Source organism: Echinops telfairi, unplaced genomic scaffold (genome assembly GCF_000313985.2).
Source record: "Echinops telfairi isolate 266 unplaced genomic scaffold, ASM31398v2 ScPeMD7_2010;HRSCAF=2546, whole genome shotgun sequence".
NCBI classification, from domain to species: domain Eukaryota; kingdom Metazoa; phylum Chordata; class Mammalia; order Afrosoricida; family Tenrecidae; genus Echinops; species Echinops telfairi.
The window spans coordinates 22,036,167-22,054,902 of record NW_022105908.1 but is presented as its reverse complement, the minus strand read 5'-3'; the positions used below and the strand labels follow the sequence as shown (position 1 = coordinate 22,054,902).

General features: G+C 44.0%; 2 protein-coding genes across 2 annotated transcripts in view; one reads left to right on the top strand and one right to left on the bottom strand.

Moving 5' to 3' along the window:
- NUP88 (nucleoporin 88) overlaps positions 1–9,662 on the top strand; it is a 23,424-nt gene extending 13,762 nt beyond the window's left edge. The window contains exons 9-17 of the mRNA XM_004716143.3: positions 2,200–2,290; positions 4,605–4,706; positions 7,070–7,228; positions 7,446–7,571; positions 7,691–7,756; positions 7,866–7,946; positions 8,405–8,531; positions 8,875–8,993; positions 9,359–9,662. Of these exons, the coding sequence (XP_004716200.2) occupies positions 2,200–2,290; positions 4,605–4,706; positions 7,070–7,228; positions 7,446–7,571; positions 7,691–7,756; positions 7,866–7,946; positions 8,405–8,531; positions 8,875–8,993; positions 9,359–9,422 (935 nt within the window). The 3' untranslated portion in view covers positions 9,423–9,662. The remainder of the gene's footprint in view (positions 1–2,199; positions 2,291–4,604; positions 4,707–7,069; positions 7,229–7,445; positions 7,572–7,690; positions 7,757–7,865; positions 7,947–8,404; positions 8,532–8,874; positions 8,994–9,358) is intronic.
- Positions 9,663–11,385: 1,723 nt separating this feature from the next.
- The window catches only part of RABEP1 (rabaptin, RAB GTPase binding effector protein 1), an 83,697-nt gene continuing 76,346 nt past the window's right edge, over positions 11,386–18,736 (bottom strand). The window contains exons 14-18 of the mRNA XM_045293323.1: positions 18,123–18,312; positions 17,558–17,613; positions 14,062–14,160; positions 13,038–13,154; positions 11,386–12,349 (exon numbers count right to left, since the gene is read on the bottom strand). Coding sequence (XP_045149258.1) covers positions 12,248–12,349; positions 13,038–13,154; positions 14,062–14,160; positions 17,558–17,613; positions 18,123–18,312 — 564 coding nt within the window. The 3' untranslated portion in view covers positions 11,386–12,247. The remainder of the gene's footprint in view (positions 12,350–13,037; positions 13,155–14,061; positions 14,161–17,557; positions 17,614–18,122; positions 18,313–18,736) is intronic.

Here is an 18,736-nt window from a genome sequence, read left to right as displayed (position 1 = left end):
TAGACCTATCAGAAATCTGGGAAATCGGAGTAGACCTATCAGAAGTGAAGAGGTCGAAGAGAAGTCCAGAAGCAGATGACTTCACACTGAAAAGAAAATTTAGTATACCAGTTCTTTACAAATTCTTGCCCCTCAAAATAGGAGAACACTTTACAATTCATTTTATGAGGTCAGTATTTTCTTGATATTAAAACCAGACAGTGACATTCAAGAGCAGGAAATTGCAAACCAGTATTTCCTATGAATATAGTTACAAAGATTCTCAAAAAATTCTAGCAATATGAATCCACTGCTGTATGAAAAAGATCCCCAGCAAGACCCAGTGGGTTTTATCCCCAGAACGCAAGGCAGTCACTGGACTTTGGCAAGGGCGCTAAGGCAGTTTAATGGGAAAACAACAGTCTTTCCAACGAGTAATGTTGGAACAACTGGTTACCCACATGCAGAGGAATGAAACTGGACTCCTACCACATGCCCCGATTAACTCAAAATAGATCAGAAACCTAAATACAACAATTTAAACTGTGAATCTCTTAACACTTAGTAAATAATCTTTATTACCTTGGACTAGACAGTGGTTTCTTAAACCTGATACCAGAAGCATAAATGACAGAAGAAAACATGAATAGAATTTCATCAAAATTAAAACATCTTGTACTTCGATTTTCATTTAGAAGATGTAAAAACAACCTACAGAATAGGAGCACATATTTTCAAATTATATTTGAGGGGCTTCGTTGGAAAATAGAATTAAGTGTTAGTGGGACTTTTTTCTATGCTTTTTTTTAAATCCTTTAGTTAGGAGTTGATACGGAGCTTATATCATAGGTTTACAAGGAGTCAGAATTGACTCAGCGGCAACTGGTATCTCGAATATGCAAAGGACTCTGAGACCTTATTAAAAGCCTGATTAAAAATAGGAAGGGGTCTGAGTAAATATCCGGAAGAGCTGTACAAAGAGCCAGCAAGGAAATGCAATTTAAAAATAAATTGAGATGCTACTTTATACCCACTAGGATGATTAACATAAATTAGGTAAACAGGAATAAGATGTTGTAGAATTTTCATACAGTATCTGTGGGAATGGACAATGGAAAAAATTGGCAGTTCCTCAAATGGTTAAACAAAGTAACTCAGCAATTCCACTGCTAACTATATCAAGGTATATAAAGGAAAAAATGGAAATGCATGCCCAAAGAGATGTTCATAGCGTCATTATTCATAATCGCCCAAAGGCAGAAATAAGCCAGATGTCCATCAACTGATAAATAGACAATATTGTGTAGCCATACCACAGAATATTATTCAACTAGGAATGTAATACTGGTACATACTCTAACATGCAGGAACCTCAAAAATATACTAAATGTAAGAATCCAGACCCAAAAAGCTATGTATTGTATAGCTCCATTTTTAGAAAATGTCTAAACTCAGCAAAAGCCAGAGAGTCAGGAGTAGGCTGTGGTTGCCTGGGGGTGGAGACGTCCCTGACAACTGAGCACTGGCTGCTCGGGGGTGTGGTGTCTCTTTGCAGTTTGAATCTGAAGATAGTCAAACACATTGTGTGTCATATAGTTATGCTTTGAATAGAAAATCATTGAATGCTTTCAGAAGAATTTAGTAATAGGTGTTATAGCTCAACAAAGCTGTTACTTAAAAAAATAATCCTGGATGTAGAAGAGTCCATGGAAGGAAATGATTCTGGAATTGCTCTCCTGAGTGACCACTTTTACATTTTGGAATCTGGCTGGCCGAGGAAAACCTTTTGGGAGCTAAATCTAAATTTTAGGGGGAAAAGATTTCTGTGACAGAAAGACATACTCCTTCAGAAACAATGGGACCTCATGGTTCAACTTCCAGCCAAACAAAAGACAGGCCTATGAGGCAAACAGTCACACCAGGGGAAGCTGCTGCGCTTCCTCAGACAACCAGCCATGCTGATCAAAGTCAGCATTTGCCGAAGGCTGGAAGGAACAGGGAAGAAGGTGGACTGGAAACTGGAAACACAGGAGGAATTGTGCTGTTACAGTGTGGGGACTAGAGTCAAGGTTGTGGACTGGAAAGCAATTTGTAAACTTTCACCCAAATAATAGTAAACCATTTTTTTTTTAAGTTCTGACACAAGAATTTGATTGCATTTAAATAATATGAACATTTTGACCCAATATCAGCTAATTTATAGATGACACTCTTTTGTAGATGAAGAAGATAAGGATAGTTTACAGGAACTTGGTACAGAACAGAAATGCTTTGTGGAACATATCCTTTGTACAAAGCCATTGCCATGCAGGTGAGGACTTGCTTTCTTGTGTATGCAGTGGTTCGTTACCGTAATTTAGATATATTGAACTCCCGTACAGATGATATGTGAATTCTTTCAAAGTTGCAGATATGTAACTCTGCCCCCAGAAGTGTTCGTGAAATGTATATCAGAAGCTCTTTTATATGTCAAGACCTCTCAGTATATTATATCTTGTCTCTAGAAGCTATCCCCCTCCAGCCCCAACTGGCTGTCCTCACCTGGCTTACTTGTACTCTTCTTCTTGGTCTTAATGTCACTGCTTCTGAGATGGCCCTCAGTGTCTGGTCTAAGTTAGTTTTCTATTACTTTTCTCTTTTTCTTTGTTGCCTGGCTTTTGTCTGGGTCCCCCTACCAGAACACACGCATTTCATGAGGACAGAGGGCACGTTTGCTCGGTGAGCTTCGTGTCTGTTCTCGGTGTCGATGTTAGGTGAATAGAACCAGGGGGGATGGAGGGTATCTGGAATCCTTCCAGGTTTCTCCCTCTGTAACTAGATTGACAGGGACCATGTGATCACGACATAGGGGTGGCATCTGACTTCCAGCTTCACAAGTGGGCAGGACAGTCACTGTTCGCATTAACCTAAGGTGGATCCCTATGAGGCGGAGGCCATGGCTTCCAACCTTTTCCTCATTTCTGACACTATCCCTCCATGATCCTCTGCTTCCCTGCTGGGGTCAGAGGTTCATTGCAATGGCCACACAGAACTCACAGAAAAGACTCAGTTGCTTGTCTCTTGCCCCTCTGGCGGCGCAGCTGTCTCCTGGATGAAGGCGGGTCAGCTCAGGGGTCTCAGATTTAAAGGGTGTTCTGTACTCCAGACTCTTCTTTCTGAATAATAGTGAGATCTCCCCTTCTGCCTCTGGGATGGCTCATTTTAACCTAACAGAATAGTAAAACTAGCCAATCCCTTTATTGGGGTTCCATATAAGTTATTTGCATGGACCCACCCCCACAAGGTGCCGTGTACCCTTGTTTACATGATCGAATCCCCGTGGCGGGCCACAAGTACCTCATGTTTGCATAGCTCTGCCCAGTCATTTGGTGGGTGATATAAAGCTGGTTTGACCAGAAGGTGAGTACTAAGTAGTAGTTCATTGGGTGGTAGTACCTTCAGGGAAATGGGCACCCAGGAGAAAAGTGGATTTGGGGGAACAAATGTGTTCATTTTTGGAGCATTCGGAGTTGAATGCTCTGTGATATCCAAGTGGAGGTGTCTTAACGGTGTGGTGCTTGAATGATGAAGTTTACCCAAGGAAGGGTCTAGAATGAGCAGAAGAGACCTAAGAGGTATGAGCGGTACTTGGTTATAAGCAGTGAATGTAGGAAGCAGGGCCCAGCCCAAAGGAAATCAGAAAACAGTTGCCATAGAGACTGGAGGGCCACCTGGGACCCTGTCAGGAGAACTGTTCCAGAAAGAAGGCAGCGAGCACAGCAGCCAGGGGAGTGTAGTGTAGACTGGCCTTCTAGGTGGTCATTGGACCCACAGCGCACAGTATGAGGGATCGGTGTGCACATACTCTTTTATATGTAGCCTTCACATGAAAAGACAAAAATGTAAAAACTGCCCAGATTCCCCTCCTTAAATGCATGGGAGACAAGGAAGAGGACATGATACTGTAGATGGCTGGTTCTAAAGGGCAGAAAGGAATGGGGATGGGAGTCTTGAACTGACAGTGGAAGTGTTTCGGACGGAGCAGACAGAGCTTGTTTCTAGGGCCAAGGGAGAGCTCTCTGAAGCAGCCGAGCGTCTACGCGGAGATGGAGATGGCAGCATGTGCCATGAGGTCTGGGGAGGGTAGAGGAAGCCTGGGAGCAGGTAGTGTGATGACAATCCCAGATGAGGCGCACCGGTTTGTTTCTTCAGAGCACAAGCTTGATCAAGAGACATGTGCTCTGCACACTAGAATAAGTCCTAGGCCAGAGGGTTCATTAAATTTTTAATGTGAACTAGACTGTTTGGTTCAGTCAGCAGATGTCTGGGCTGTTAACCTGTTGGATACTGAGCTAGGCCCACAAAGATGGCTGGGGTTACACATGAGTTGAGGAGACACGTGAAGAGTGAATTCCATGGTGAATGTTGACAGTGCAGGGAGCACCTTCCGGCTCACGTCCTGCCTGGCTGTAGTCTGCTGGATTACAGAGTGACAGCTGTAGCTACTTCTGGCTTCCACATCACATTTGGGGTTACTACATGAAAAGATAACATGTCCCACGTAACTGTTAGCCTGGGCCTGAGGTGGCTGTGAGCCTGTCATGCCTTTGCTCCTGTTTTGTGACATAACTGATTGTTTTCCCCAGGCAACCTGCTCCGATTCGAGGATTCTGGATCGTCCCTGACATTCTGGGGCCCACGATGATCTGCATCACCAGTACCTATGAATGCCTCATAAGACCTTTATTGTAAGTCCTGTCTAGTATTCCTCACACAACTCTGGTTTTCTGCAGGGAATCAACTCTTAACATGGGAAAATGCCCTCAGTGGTAGCTGACTTACAGCTACATGCTGGCCATCTCTTAAGTTTTTCTTTAAGAGTAATTTCTGGTATCTACTTCAACTAGCTGAGAGTCCAGAGCTTTTCTTCAAAGTGTGGAAAGCAATACTAAAAATAAGGACCAAACTGCATTAATAGAGATTCGATTTAATGGCTGTTAAGCTCTTAATATGTGCCAGACTTAAAACCAAGCCATTCACTTGCATTCTCCTCTAGCCATCAGAGCAACCCTATAGGGAAGGCACTGGTAATATCCCCAACTTTATAGAAGAGGAAACAGGCCGCCAAGGCTTGAAGTCACAGGTAGCAGGTAGTAAAGCAGGTTTCACAATCAAGTTTTTCAATATAAGGCCCACACCCATATTCTTAATTTCTCCATCTCTGGCAGCCTCCAAACAACAAAAAAAAAACCTTCCTGCTATTGAGTTGATTCTGACTCATAGCAACATTATGAGTTAGGACAGGGTAGAACAGCCCCTATGGATAGCTGAGACTGTAACTCTTTATGTAGAAATCCTGTCTTTCTCCCAGGGAGCAGCTAGGGGTTTCAAACTGCTGACCTTGTGGATGGCAGCTCAATTTCTAACCATTATGCCACCGGCACTGCATAGTAGGTAGGGGCTTAATAGAATGTGCAAACTCTTTGGGTGACAGGTAGTACATAACAACTCAACTCTTCTTCCTCCTAAGGGACACAGTTACTACATGATAAACAACAGACTTCTTTTTGGAAGGTGGCTTTTTGAGTTTTTATAAACAGGAAGGAATAGGAGTATCAAAGCCACCAGCTACTGAGCACTGAATGCCAGACTCCTTAGTCTCGTGCTGTCAATTCAATGCCTGTGCTTCTGGACCCTGACAGAAGTTCAGAATAATGGCATTAGTTTACTGTCCTCAGAGGACCTTCCAAGTTTTTGAAGATTCACAAATTACCTTATTTGGAAGGCAAAACAAATAAATACCAGTTTCGTATTTTTTATACTTAAGACTAAAAACTCTAGCAAGACTAATCCTTTCCCAAACCTTTTACCCTGTTACGTCAACATTTTTTAAAACTTACTATCTTTAGCTAAAAAGATTTCATCATACTAGGTTACTTCCGAATAAAAACATGAATCTGAGGGCTTGGGATGACTAAATAAAAAACCAAACCCACTACCAGCAACTCAGTTCTGATTCATCATGACCCTTTGTAGGGTTTCCAAGACTAAATCTTTATAGGAGCAAATAGTCTCATCTTTCTCCCAAGAAGTGTCAGGTGGATTTGACTGCTGACCTTGTAGTTAAGAGATCTGACACTTCACCATCAAACCAAAACCAAACTCACTGCCAGAGTCAATACTAACCCATGGAGAACCCCCCTGTAGGTTTCTCAGACTGTAACTGTTTAAAGAGTAGAAAGCCCAGTCTTTCTCCCAAGGAGTTGCTGGTGGTTTTGAACTGCCAACCATGCAGAACACAGCCCAACGTGTAACCACTACACCTGACAGCCAGGCCTCCTAAACAAACAAGCTTACTACCATCAAGTCATTGTTTGTATGCATAGCAGCCATCTAGTGCAAATTAGAAAGATTTGCCTCTTTGGGTTTCTGGAACTTTAAATTTTGATATAGACACCCTCATCTTTCTCCCATGGAGTAGCTGGTGGGTTTGAACTGCTGACCTTGTGTTTAGCAGTTTAGTGTGTAGCCCAGTGTGCCACCAACTCGCTTCATCGGGGCTCCAGGTAAACATGAGATACCTTCAATAATCTTTCTGCAAACTCCCTATTATTGCTTAATAAATATCCAAACGTGAAGTGTTGCCTTCAAAAGTTCAAATATAAGTCACTTTACCATATTGTCAAGGTTTGCAATATCTTTCAAGTTCCTCCTGGGATTGTTTTTGAATTTCTGTCTTTGAGTGGATCAAGTTTTTAGAAAACAAGTTTTATAGAACCAAACATATTCTGTTCAGTGGTTATGTGGCTTATAAACTGGCTCCCAGATCCTTTGCAAAGCATCTATGATGAAATTTTATTTTATGCATCTTTGATCTTTTCAAAAGAACTGAAGTGGCAAAGGCCAAAGTGCAATCACAAAGGCAGCCATGGTGGGATGGGGTTGAGTTCCCCAAGGTGACTTCTGACTTCTTCAGAGCAGAAAACGCACGTTCTTGTATCTTCTCTAACCATGAAATTCTGGAAGAAACGAGGTGGCTTATGATTCCTTTTATTTACAGAAAACAACTTCACTGTTTTACTTATGTGTGTTTTTATGCATTTGTTTGCAGAAGCACAGTCCATCCAGCATCTCCTCCCTTGCTCTGTACCCAAGACGATGTTGAAGTGGCGGACTCTCCCCTCCGGATTCTGGCTGATACACCGGATTCATTTGAAAAGCATATTAGAAGCATTTTACAACGCAGTGTGGCCAATCCGGCATTTTTGAAGTATGGGATTTACCATGTGGCGTTGGAAGAAACGTTATTGTTGGCTGCCCTGTCTCATGGGGTCAAGAACATAGGGTGCATTTAACCAGCTAGTGAGGAGGGAGAAAAGTGACGCTGAGAAAGATCAACTGACGTGATTCAAAGGAAAGGGACAGCTCTTTTCAGTTGTTTTATGAAGGTAAGGTAAATGATAATAAGACCTTTTTTTCTCTTTTAGGTCGTCTGAAAAGGATATGGCTCCTCCTCCTGAAGAATGTCTTCAGCTCATTAGCAGAGCCACCCAGGTGTTCAGAGAACAGTACATCCTTAAACAGGACCTGGCAAAGGAGGAGATTCAGCGGAGGTATAATAACCCTTCGAAAGCACTAGTCCTTTTCACCGTCATTGCCCTGGGTGGGCAGTTGGTACTATGTAATGCTGCAAACCTGGGCTCTGACAAACTTTTCTTTCTTGTTCTTGAAGAGTCAAATTACTGTGTGACCAAAAAAAGAAACAGCTAGAAGATCTCCGTTACTGCCGAGAGGAGAGGTGAGTGCCACAACGTGGGAGTAATGTTCTCGCGCACTAAAATACTAAACTAATCCATTGCTTTGATGATTAAGGTGGACCCTGAGAGTCTTGCTTTTTATGTCATTAGAAAAAGTCTTCGGGAAATGGCTGAGCGCCTTGCTGACAAATATGAGGAAGCTAAAGAGAAACAAGAAGATATCATGAACAGGTCAGTAGGTTGCTTAAGATTTAGTACTTTATATCATGCAATCCCAAACTCGTTGCCATCAAGTTGAGCTGTCCCTTTGGGTTTCCAACATTGTCAATCTTGCAGACAGCCGCCTCTTTTTGTCTCAAGAGCAGCTGGTTGGGTTTGAACAACAAACCCCATGGCTCAAATGCCCAATGCATTTAATTAATCCCCTACACCACCAGAGCTCCTTCATTCCATACTAACCATGTTATTTATTAGCTCTGGTACTGTAAGGAAAATGGGCGTATAGCTGATGTTGAGGTGCATACAGAAGTGTTTCTTTCCCCCTTTGGGGATTGTATTGCATCCCTCAACCCCACCTGTGCGGCTCTCCACAGATGCTAGATCCGTGAAGTAGCAGCTTGCTTTGTGATTCTGCATACACTTGTTGGCAGAGATCCTGTGCCGAGATGTTTGCTTACCTTTTTTTATAGGATGAAACAAGTGCTGCACAGTTTTCACTCTCAGCTCCCAGTTCTTTCTGATAGTGAGAGAGACATGAAGAAAGAGTTACAGCTAATACCTGATCAACTTAGACATTTGGGCAATGCCATCAAACAGGTAGGAGTGAAGACAACCCAAACCCCTTGCCATCCAAGTCCACTGTGACTCTTGGCAAGTTTATAGGACAAAGTAGAACTGCTGCGTTGATTACATCTTTACAGGAGCAGACATCCTAATCTTGGTCCTGCAGAGCTGTTGGTGGATTTGAACTGACTTTGTGGTTAGTCCACTGCTTAACTCACTGTGCCACCAGAGTTCCTTAGGGATGGCTGCAAAGCAGCCCGGTGTAGGTTTTTGTTTTAACTAGCTTGTTCTGTCGAAAGGATTTTTTAAGTAAAGTGACTTAGATATAACAAATCTTTATGGCAGGCCATCACCAGGAGATTCTGTTCTGTTTAAGGTCACTATGAAAAAGGACTATCAACAACGGAAGATGGAAAAGATTCTGAGTCCTCAAAAAGCCACCATTTCTCTCAGTGCCTATCAGCGAAAGTGCATCCAGTCCATCCTGAAGGAAGAGTAAGTTGGTACTTCCAGGCCAGCCACTAGAGGGAGCTCGTCAGATAAGCAACCCTGTCATGGCATTTGTATGTCAAGTAATTACTGGGATGGGAGCCCTATGATAAATGGAAATTAACATGGAAAGATTCAAAATGGTTTATTTTTTGTAAGACAAGTTTGTTGTGTGCCCTAACTATCCCCCAGTGACTTATGTTCAAAAATATTGCCAGCTATTGCACCACAATTGCAGCCTTTAAAGCGTGCCTTACATGCACAAATTGATGAAGCCAAGCACTGCTATGTTATTTCAGTATTCCTAGTTTAAATTCGTACGAATCCATTGATTTGTGTCCCCAGAGTGAACGATATTCTTATTTTCACAGGGGTGAACACATACGGGAGATGGTGAAGCAAATCAATGATATCCGAAATCACGTAAACTTCTGATACTCCCATGATGACATATGTTAACACAGCGAGAGGTGGAATCTGCATTGTATGTAAAACAAACATCTAATTTATAAAGCAGCAGCAGTTTGAGTGAATGTTGGTGTGGTCACTCATCTTTATCATTTGTTTTATCACTTTTCTTTATACTTGTTTTTAGTCATTGATGAAATGTTTGGACTTAAGAATTGGAATGTGCTGTACAGTTCAAGGCTACAATTATACTCAAAGGTCTGCTTACATGGTTGTTTTGTTTTTGTAAATTTAAACCTCAGACACACTTTTAGTTGCACACTGCCCAATTTCCATGACATTGTGTTTTATTTGAGCAAGAACAGAATGGCAGGTGGCAGCTGTATTTAAAGCAGGCGATTCCAAAGAAGGGCAGAACTTGGGGAGTCAAAGGAAAAGGCCACACATGGTACTAGGTAGCAGCTTTTTAATTTGAACACTTTCCGCTTAAGACACACCTTCAGTATAGTGAACAAATGTTTACACCTGAAATCTGCACAAAGCAGTGCTCCAGACCCACAATTGCAAAGCCACTGCAGGATCACTTCCCCAACAGGCAGTGCCACCTTTCAGAACTGAGTGTGCCTATGCTCCGTGTCCGAGTACTTGTGAGTGGGGGGGGTTGAAGGGGGTGGGGGTGGAGGCTCACATTTAGGGCCTCGAAGAAACAAATGGCTTGCCTTCCTCCTCGGTTAGCTTTGAGTGATCTTTCCCAGCTGCCAACATGACTTCTGAAAGGTAGGACCTTACCTGCCTAGCAATGGCTGAGAGACAACCAATTTAAAGCCACATAGGAAAGATGGTTACAGGTGAGAGGTGAAATCACGTTAGGCATGCTGAGAACATGTATACAGACTGCATTCAAGCCGAGGGACACTCAAGGAAACCCAGCTGATCTTGTTTAGAATGGCCAGACCTTCCTGAGTCTGTGTTCAATTGTGCAGGATGCCCAGGTTAAAACACTGATAGCTGTCATACCTGAAACCAACTGTTAGCAAAACTTCATCTCAGCTTGGGTTTTTCTAGGCTGTTTTTCAATAATGTGGGCTCTACGCGCTTGTGTATCCATGGGGCGATCTCTACAGTTTCCCTAGCAGGGATGACTGCCGCAGAGCCATCTTTTGCAGAAAACTAGCTGTGAGGTCACAGAGCTGTGTGCCAGCCAACTCAGAAAAAGTAGAATAGTCTGTCCTGATTCATGGTGTTGACTTTAATAACAAGATACAATAGGGATTGGGGGAACAGCAGCTATCCAAGGGACTAGCCTTAAACATCTAACTTAAATGGATTGCATTTGGGAATTAAAGTTAATGAAACTCAATGAGGACTTTAAACCAACTAAAATAATAGTGCCATGCATGACAACTTATTTCCATGATTAGTTAAGTTCATAGTCATGAATGCAAAACTCTCAGGAACCCAAGAGGTGAGGTATATAGTCTTTATCACTTGTTCTACGGAAGACATGTAAAGAAGGCAGGCAAAGTCTATACTTAGGAACTCAAACTTTTTAAGTTGATGACTTTAAATGAATCAAATGGTCTACTTGGTCTACTTAATTCCAATAAGGTTCCTTCAAGTACCATGCTGTCACAAAAAAATCTTAGAAAACACTTTCACCTTTGAGCCATCTGTGTGGCTGTTCCTGAGGACAGTACCGCAGAGGTAAGTGACACGTCGCCACCTGCAACACCTCATAAAGCTATGGCAATGGTCACCCCTTCTTCTGGGGTTTTTCTTCACGCAGGAAAGGAAGCTAACTACCGGAAATGACAGCACATCCCCAAATACTATTTTCCACAAGCATTATTATTCATACTCCCAAGTCTAAACCGTAAGAGAAAAGGTATCAGTTAAACCCGGTTATCACCATTTTTCTGTTTGACACTTTGAAACCAACAGTGCCCAAGCCCATTGATCCAAGTTGAAAATAAGCAGATTTATAAATGTGTACTTGTCAGACAGCTTGTTTATTAATGTTTTTTCCACTGATCGGATAACTAAAAAGTTTCCACACAGAGTAGATGGTGCAGTCCCACGTTGCCCTAGTACCTGTGGGCCTGTGAAGATCAGCCAGGCGTGCAGAAAGAGTGCTTGCAGAGTCTCTTGTGCTTTTCCTTAACCTCAACTCCCGATTCGTACAGCAGTGACCACGTTTCTCAATTCTCACCATCCACTCGGTTCTTGAGCTGGCTTTGCTTGCCACAGACTTCCCGGGCAAGTTTCAGTAGCATTTAAGGTCCTCCAAGGCAAATTAAAATGGTTTGGGGGGACAAAGGGGAGTACTGAGCTAGGAAATCCAGTCACTAGCCAATGGCCTGCTCTCACACTTTATATTTTAATATAAAATATTCATACAGCATACTACACCTCTGTCTGCTAGCTGAATACTGTTACTGATGAGTACTAGACAACAGAAAAAAAAGTCTCTCTCCCAATATGTATGAATAGAAAACTCCAAAGGCTTTCTCTTGGATGTTGCTTTAGGATTGAGCAATGTGTTGTTCCAGGAAACTATGTTGGAGAAAGCAGGTAAGGAAACAGCACTTTTCCATCGCCACCATCCGAGCCTCTGCCCACTGGCTGGCAACGCGTCCACTACCTCATTAGTGTGCCCGTCCAAAAGGTCTTCAGAGCGGATCTCCCTGCCAATGTGCTGGGCCTGTGCTACACAGTCTCCTCCAGGAGAAATAAGCATTCCTTCAGTCGCCTTTCTGTTGTGACGTTTCTTCAGTTAGGAGTTAAATAATAAGTAATGTTGCTCTACATGAGTTAAAAACCCAAAGCGCAAGCTGACAACCTGCCCTTGGAGGTCATGTCTCAGGGAGCTGGTTAATGTCTGTCAGTTTGGTGTCGTTCAGAATGGCCCGGATTCTCTCCAGCGAGTCGGCTTGCCGGATCCTCTCTAACTGCACCTGGAAAGAGAGCACATTCAGAGAAGCACGGGCAGTTCCTGTTTAGACTGCCTCAACTGAGTGGCTCAGCTGACAAGGACCCGATGAACTCACCAGAGAACTTCAGAGAAGGGAGGTGGGCAGCGCCATGCCCACCCACCTGTCCATGTGCTGCTGTGGAACAGACCCAAGATCAGGTGCTGGGTTACAGAAGTCACCTGACCTCTACAAAAGGGACGTATACGGATACAGGGAATGTGTGAATGCCAGTCAGTATTTGCAAGGCACCATGGAGGCATGGATCTACAGAAAGGACGAACTACAATAGGCCTTGAAAGACGAGAAAGACTGAAAAGAGACAAGATGCTTATGAGAGGGACCACCACAACACTAGGCAGCAAGTAGTTAAAGCATACGCTATGAAAACAAAATGTAGGGACAGGCCTGGCTAGGAAGAGTCACATGCTAAGGAGATGAGACCCTTACAGCGGCTGCAGTGGGCCAGGCACAGGGGGAAAGGATACGAGGAGTTAAGTTTGTACTAAGTTTCTGGCTTGACTGGCTAGGCAGATGTTTGGGTGGGAGCAAGGGCAGCCTGGAAACCTCCAGCTACTGTTAGTGGGCAAGCCAAGGACTGGCAAGCTGCCACTGGGTAGCAAGCTCCCTGAGGGTGCCTTAGTGGTCTGTGGAGAGGTTCCTCTTGCCTCACCTGAAGTGTCTGGGAAAGCTTTACAAAATCTCTCTGGACTTGCTCACTGACATCTAATTCTGTTTGCAGTCGCTGAGCCTTGTTCTTCTCCTCAAACATCAGTTGTTCCACAGTAACCTAAAAGATACAAGTTTGAGTGAGGATTCATGTTGGATTTTCTGAGAAACCCAGACCTACTTGTCTCCTGTCATCCATACGGCAAGCGTGCAAGTTGGTTCGGCTACTTGCTCTAAGTCCCACAATGAGTTGATGGGAAAGTCAGAGGGAGAATGGATTCAAGTGCTGCATGGCCCTGGCAGCTGGAGGAAAGTGACTCATCCTCAAAATGATCCCCTCAGGTAACCATCCAGCAGGAAAATCCTCAGTGAGCACACACCAGAGGGCCCCAACTCTGATCTTCCTAATGGAGGGATCGCCGCAGCGGGCCTGTCTGGTAGCCTCGTGGCTACTGAACTCCACCAGCTGTCGGCCTGCACTGGAAGGGTGACCACACAACTCACTGAGGAAACTCATCCAGGAAACTTCTCCCACAACTAGCCATGCCCACTTTTATTCCCAGTGGACTAAGCAAAATGTAGGCAAATTTGGTTTAACATTCAGATGATCTGGTACAGAGTTACAGGGATTGGCATTTTCAAAGCATGCTTCTAGGCTCTGGGAAGTGCTCAAGCTGGGCTTGGTGGCCCTTTTGACCACCATCTAAAGCCAGGAGGGCCCATGACAGCCCTCCAGACCTGTTGTCTTGATCCAGCTCTAACAAGATAAATGCAATATTTTCTTTCTACAGCCTTTCAGAGTGTGGCACTAAACAGGCAAGAAGCTATGACCCATCTTACAGAGAAATAAACCATGACCCAGGCCTGGAAGAGGCTGGCCCACAGTCAGTCACACAGCTAGTTAAGAGAAATAGTTAAGAAAAGCCTCAATTTCCCCACAATTCTGTCTTTGATTGAGTTTTGTGAGGTGGGTGATGACCGTGCATTCTTAGCACTGCTGTGAATTACGTTACCAACCAAAATATCACCTTAGTAGCAGTCTCTCTTTTCAGCTGTTCTTCCAACGTGACTTTCGTCTCCTGAAGGCTCTCAAGCTGTTCAGACTTCTCTTTTAAAGTGGACTCCAACTGTGAAATGAAGGCAAAGGCTGAAACCCACAGAATGCCCCTCCAGGCCCTAGCAGTGCCCAGAGGAATTGAGACTAGAGAAAAACAGACATGCCCACGTCTTCAGGTCCTTCCTAGCCTGAGCTATGTTTGGCATCTTGGCTCCCTTAAGCTCTGTGGATCATCTTCCAAGATCTTTTCTTTCTTTGAATAACTATTTCTTAAACATCTATTATGTTCCAAGGCCTGGGGATACAGAAACTGAGAGATACATAAAGTATCATAGCCTATCAATATGGAGGAAATCTTTACTTTTGCCTGAAAAGTTAAGAATAGCTTCCTATAAGAGATGGCACTTGTCTCTCAAAATAGGAAGTTTCACAAGGAACAAAATATGGACCGTAAGGGGGACACTGCAGAGAGGCACTCCTAAGAGGAAATAGGCGGTGTGTGCAGGAATGTCAAGGTATGTGGTGAACAGACGTGGAGAACATCTCCATCAACTGGCACAACCGAGGTGAAGACAGTCTCCTGCATCCTACCCTGGGGCAGTACCATCTGGAATCTTGGCCTTGTGAGGTGGTCATTCAAGATACAACCATTGGCTGCTTCCCATCCAGCGCAAAACAGTTAAGAAACTCAAAGACTCAAGGGAGCAAGCAATACGTCAAAAGGATCAGTGGACCACATGAACCAAAACCTCCATGACCCAAAGAACAAAGGAACTAGATGGTTGACTGCTCAGAAGGGGATCACAACAGAAGGCCCCGGCCAGAGTGGGAGAAAATAGAAAACAAATATTCAAATTCACAAAAAAGACCAGATCTACTCTGACGGGGAGTCAAGCAACCCCTGAGGCTATGGGTCCTAAGACACCCTTCTGACCAGGAACAGAAGCCATTCCCAGAGATGAGCTTTCAGTCAGGCCCATAAAATGAACAGTAACACCTGACAGGAATGTTCCATAGAGCAATCAATTAGAAGAGTTCAAAAGGACATCATTTTGTCCAAAAGCAAAGCTGAGAAAGGGGGCAGGGGGTGGGTGGTGGAGAGATTCGAGGCTGAAATGGGGATAGTGGGCACACTGGGGGATGCAACCATGCCATGGAATGCTATGTGCACAAACTACCGAAATGGGAGATTTACTCTCTATAAATTTTCACTGAAAGCATTTCCCTTAGTGGGTGATGCTACCCCCTGGGGGTACTGGAACAGTGAAGGGGGGGGGGGCCTAGTTACGAAAGCAGATGCCTACACTTTATCCCAAATTATGGGCTATAGCACAAAAGGTTTTAGTTGCTGAGAGTTGGGGAACCTCTGGCCTAAAGCACACTAATTTTTATGGATACGTATATTCTAGTCCTGCTTGCACACAGCAGTGTTAAGGCCCTGGGTGTTGAGGCTGGAGAGGCAGTGAGGAGGAGGAGGAGAGCTGCTGAGCCAAGATGGACTTCATCCTGTCGATACAGGGAACCACTCGGTTTTCAACCAGATTGTGCCACAGTCAAATCTGCAGTGCTTACAGAGTGGACGTATTTCAGCTTGAACCCACACGGAGCAGCAGTACAAAGGACAAGGCGCGTTTACAACAGTGGTACAAGGAATGGGTTATAAAGGGGACAAAGAAGATAGGTGGCTTAAGAGAGGACAGTCCATCTCCTCTAATGGGAGACATCTGAGCATGTTTATATTGGAAAAGACCGATAAAGAAGAAGTTCCAGACTCGGGACAAGAAGGGATGACTGAGGATGCCTTGGAAAGATGGGGAAAAGGGTTCAGGAGAAGAATTTGTGCAGAGAAATGCACTCGTCACAATAGGTCATCTCCCTGAAAAACAATAAAAAGAGTGGATCAGGAAGAAAAAGTATGTAGGTAAACAAGTAAATTGAGCCAGGACGTTGAAGGAGGTTCTGCCTGATGGTTTCTGACTGAGGCAGGAAGGTCAGCAGCTGCTGCGGGTGAGGGCGTGAGGGGAGTTTCACGTGTCTGAAACAGCCACTGGAGAGAACAGGAAAGAGCCAAACATGGACAAGGGAGGCTAGCTGAGGAGCACCTGGGGGCCAATTGAGTAAGCAGTGGCCTGAGGCAGAGAAGCTGGACACCAGGATTCATACATAATCCAGGGCTGAGCAGGTCGTGTGCAAGGGCAACCAGAGGACACGTTATCAGGTGACTTTATGTTATTGGTGGGAGACTAGCAGAAGATGCATGCCATCCAAGATGCAGCCTGTGTTAGACAGGGTTCTCCAGAGAGAGAAAACCAAATTGCTAATAATTTAATATATTTACTTATAAAGATAATTGGATATATAACAAGAAATGAACTGTTGAATCATATGCAGATAAATATACAAGAAATGAACAGTTAAATTATAAAGCACTACAAATGGCTCAGTGCATTTCACTCCCATGAGAGAGAGTTGTGAGAGACTAGCAGTCCTTCAAGTCATCTGCTGCCAGACCTCCCTCTATATAGAGAGAGCGAGGCTATCAGCACAGCAGCCAACCACAAGGCAGATCACCAACTGTCAACAAACCACCAGTCCCAACTGCCAGTCCCCAGCTCCAGCGATGTCTTAAAGGGACCTCAACTTACATCGACCCAGTCCACAGGCTAGGCGTCCCACAGGCAGTGTAGCCTTTAAATTGAGGCACAGAACAAGCAAGGCAGCCGCACACTGGTCCGATGATCAAAGAGTGAGAGACAAGAAAGGTGAGGCCCACCAAGCCATGTATCTCTCCGTCCTCCAGTTAATCCCACTTGTGTTTATCGGCCAGGCTGGCACAATAAACTATCTCACAGGCTAAGTAGGAAAGGGCGCTGCCATCAAGAGATGCAAAATGGGGAAAAAGGAAACGTTCAGAAAAATACAAGTCTGAATGCGGTGTCGAGACAAATGACACCTATAGAATTAAGAATTAACTGGGTGGTCAGGAGTGTCAAGCTGAAGTCAGATGTCAGAGGTGGGGTGAGGTATGGCAAAGTGTGAGAAGGGCAGAGTGCAGACATAAGTCATTGGATCATCCACCAAAGGTGCTGATGCTGAAGAGAAGCTCGGGGCCAAAGAGAAAACCCATTTATAGAGGTGCCTGCAACTTGTTTCTCTGGTAGCTGGAATATATCCTGCCATGACCATGACCATGCCTTGCACCCACCTTCCCTTGACATATGCAAGCTCAAGACTATAGCCATATCCTCACCTTCCCCATTCCTCCTGTAACCAACACCCAGCTAACAAAGAGCAGATGGCCAATAAATGCAATGGTCTCTTATCTCCACCACATCCTTATCCCACTTGAACTGCCCACCTTAGGAGTGGCATATGCTAAACAAGTTCCTTGAAGGCCCCTGCCTTGGGTGCAGCACAGGAGGAGCCAACAAATCACCAGAGTTGATAAGAAAGGCATGTTAACTCACCTGTCCTTTTTCTACTTTCATTCTTTCTAACTCAGCTTTAAGGCTAGAAATGGAAGCTGAAAGAGAAAGGAAGTAAGTATTACCATTCATTTCTATTTGGGATTAGTAATTTTTTTCCTTCGTAAAACACCTCTTCCTCAAAATTAGGTCCAACCAATCAACATCATTATCCAGCCCAGGTAAAGCGAGTCCCCGAGAATACTGTCATCAACTACCACTGCGGTCAACTGTCCACATCAACGCTGTTGGGGAAGAGTCTCAACAGAAGTCTGTTGGCACAATGAAGTGTGTGTCCCCAGTGGTCTAAGATCAGATACTGAGCTTCCAATCAGCAACTGCCAATCAGACTAGCTAAAATATAGTGGGTGGGTGGGGGTCGGTGTTGAAGTTTTTTTAAATTGCTTTTTATAAACTCCCATTCACTGGTCTATCAAAATGCTTAGACACATGTACAGAATCGCCACTTCTTTTTGTCCTTTTCTGTTTCACATGTTCTATGCCCACAACCAAAGAGGGCCTTTTTTTTAGCATCTCCAATTCAAAACCCCATCTCCTTTATCTTCACCTATCTCCTCCTTGCAGTTTTCTATCTCTAACTGCAGAGTTTCTTCCAGGTTCTCCTTTAAACACTGCTCTGCTTGGATCTGCTCTTTTAGGAAAAGTATTTCAGCCTTCAGCTTTTCTTCCACGTGGTCTGCTGCAGTCCTCACACTGATGATGTTCTCCCGGTATCGTAACACCAGCTCCCGGAGTTCCTGGATTCAAGAAACAAACGGTTATTGAGTTTTTAAAGATGAAAGAAAATAAGGCAGCTAGAGATTTGTTAAGACCAGAAATCCAGAGGTGGTTTTAAGTGGTTCAAAAATTAACAATGAACTCTAACCTATTTGGAATTGGAGTGGTAATCAATGCTGTATCACATGAACATTCAGTGTGTAACAGAGAGAAAAACATTTCAAGCCAAAAATAGTGCACTGTGTATTTTCATAGCAGAAAAATTAAAATGTTAAGTATCCTTTTTTTTTAAATCATTTTATTGGGTGCTCGCACAACTCTTATCACAATCCATACTCCACTGTGTCAAGCACATTTGTACATTTGTTGCCATCATCATTCTCAAAACATTTGCTTCCTACTTGAGCCCTTGGTATCAGCTCCTCATTTTTCCCCTCCCTCCCC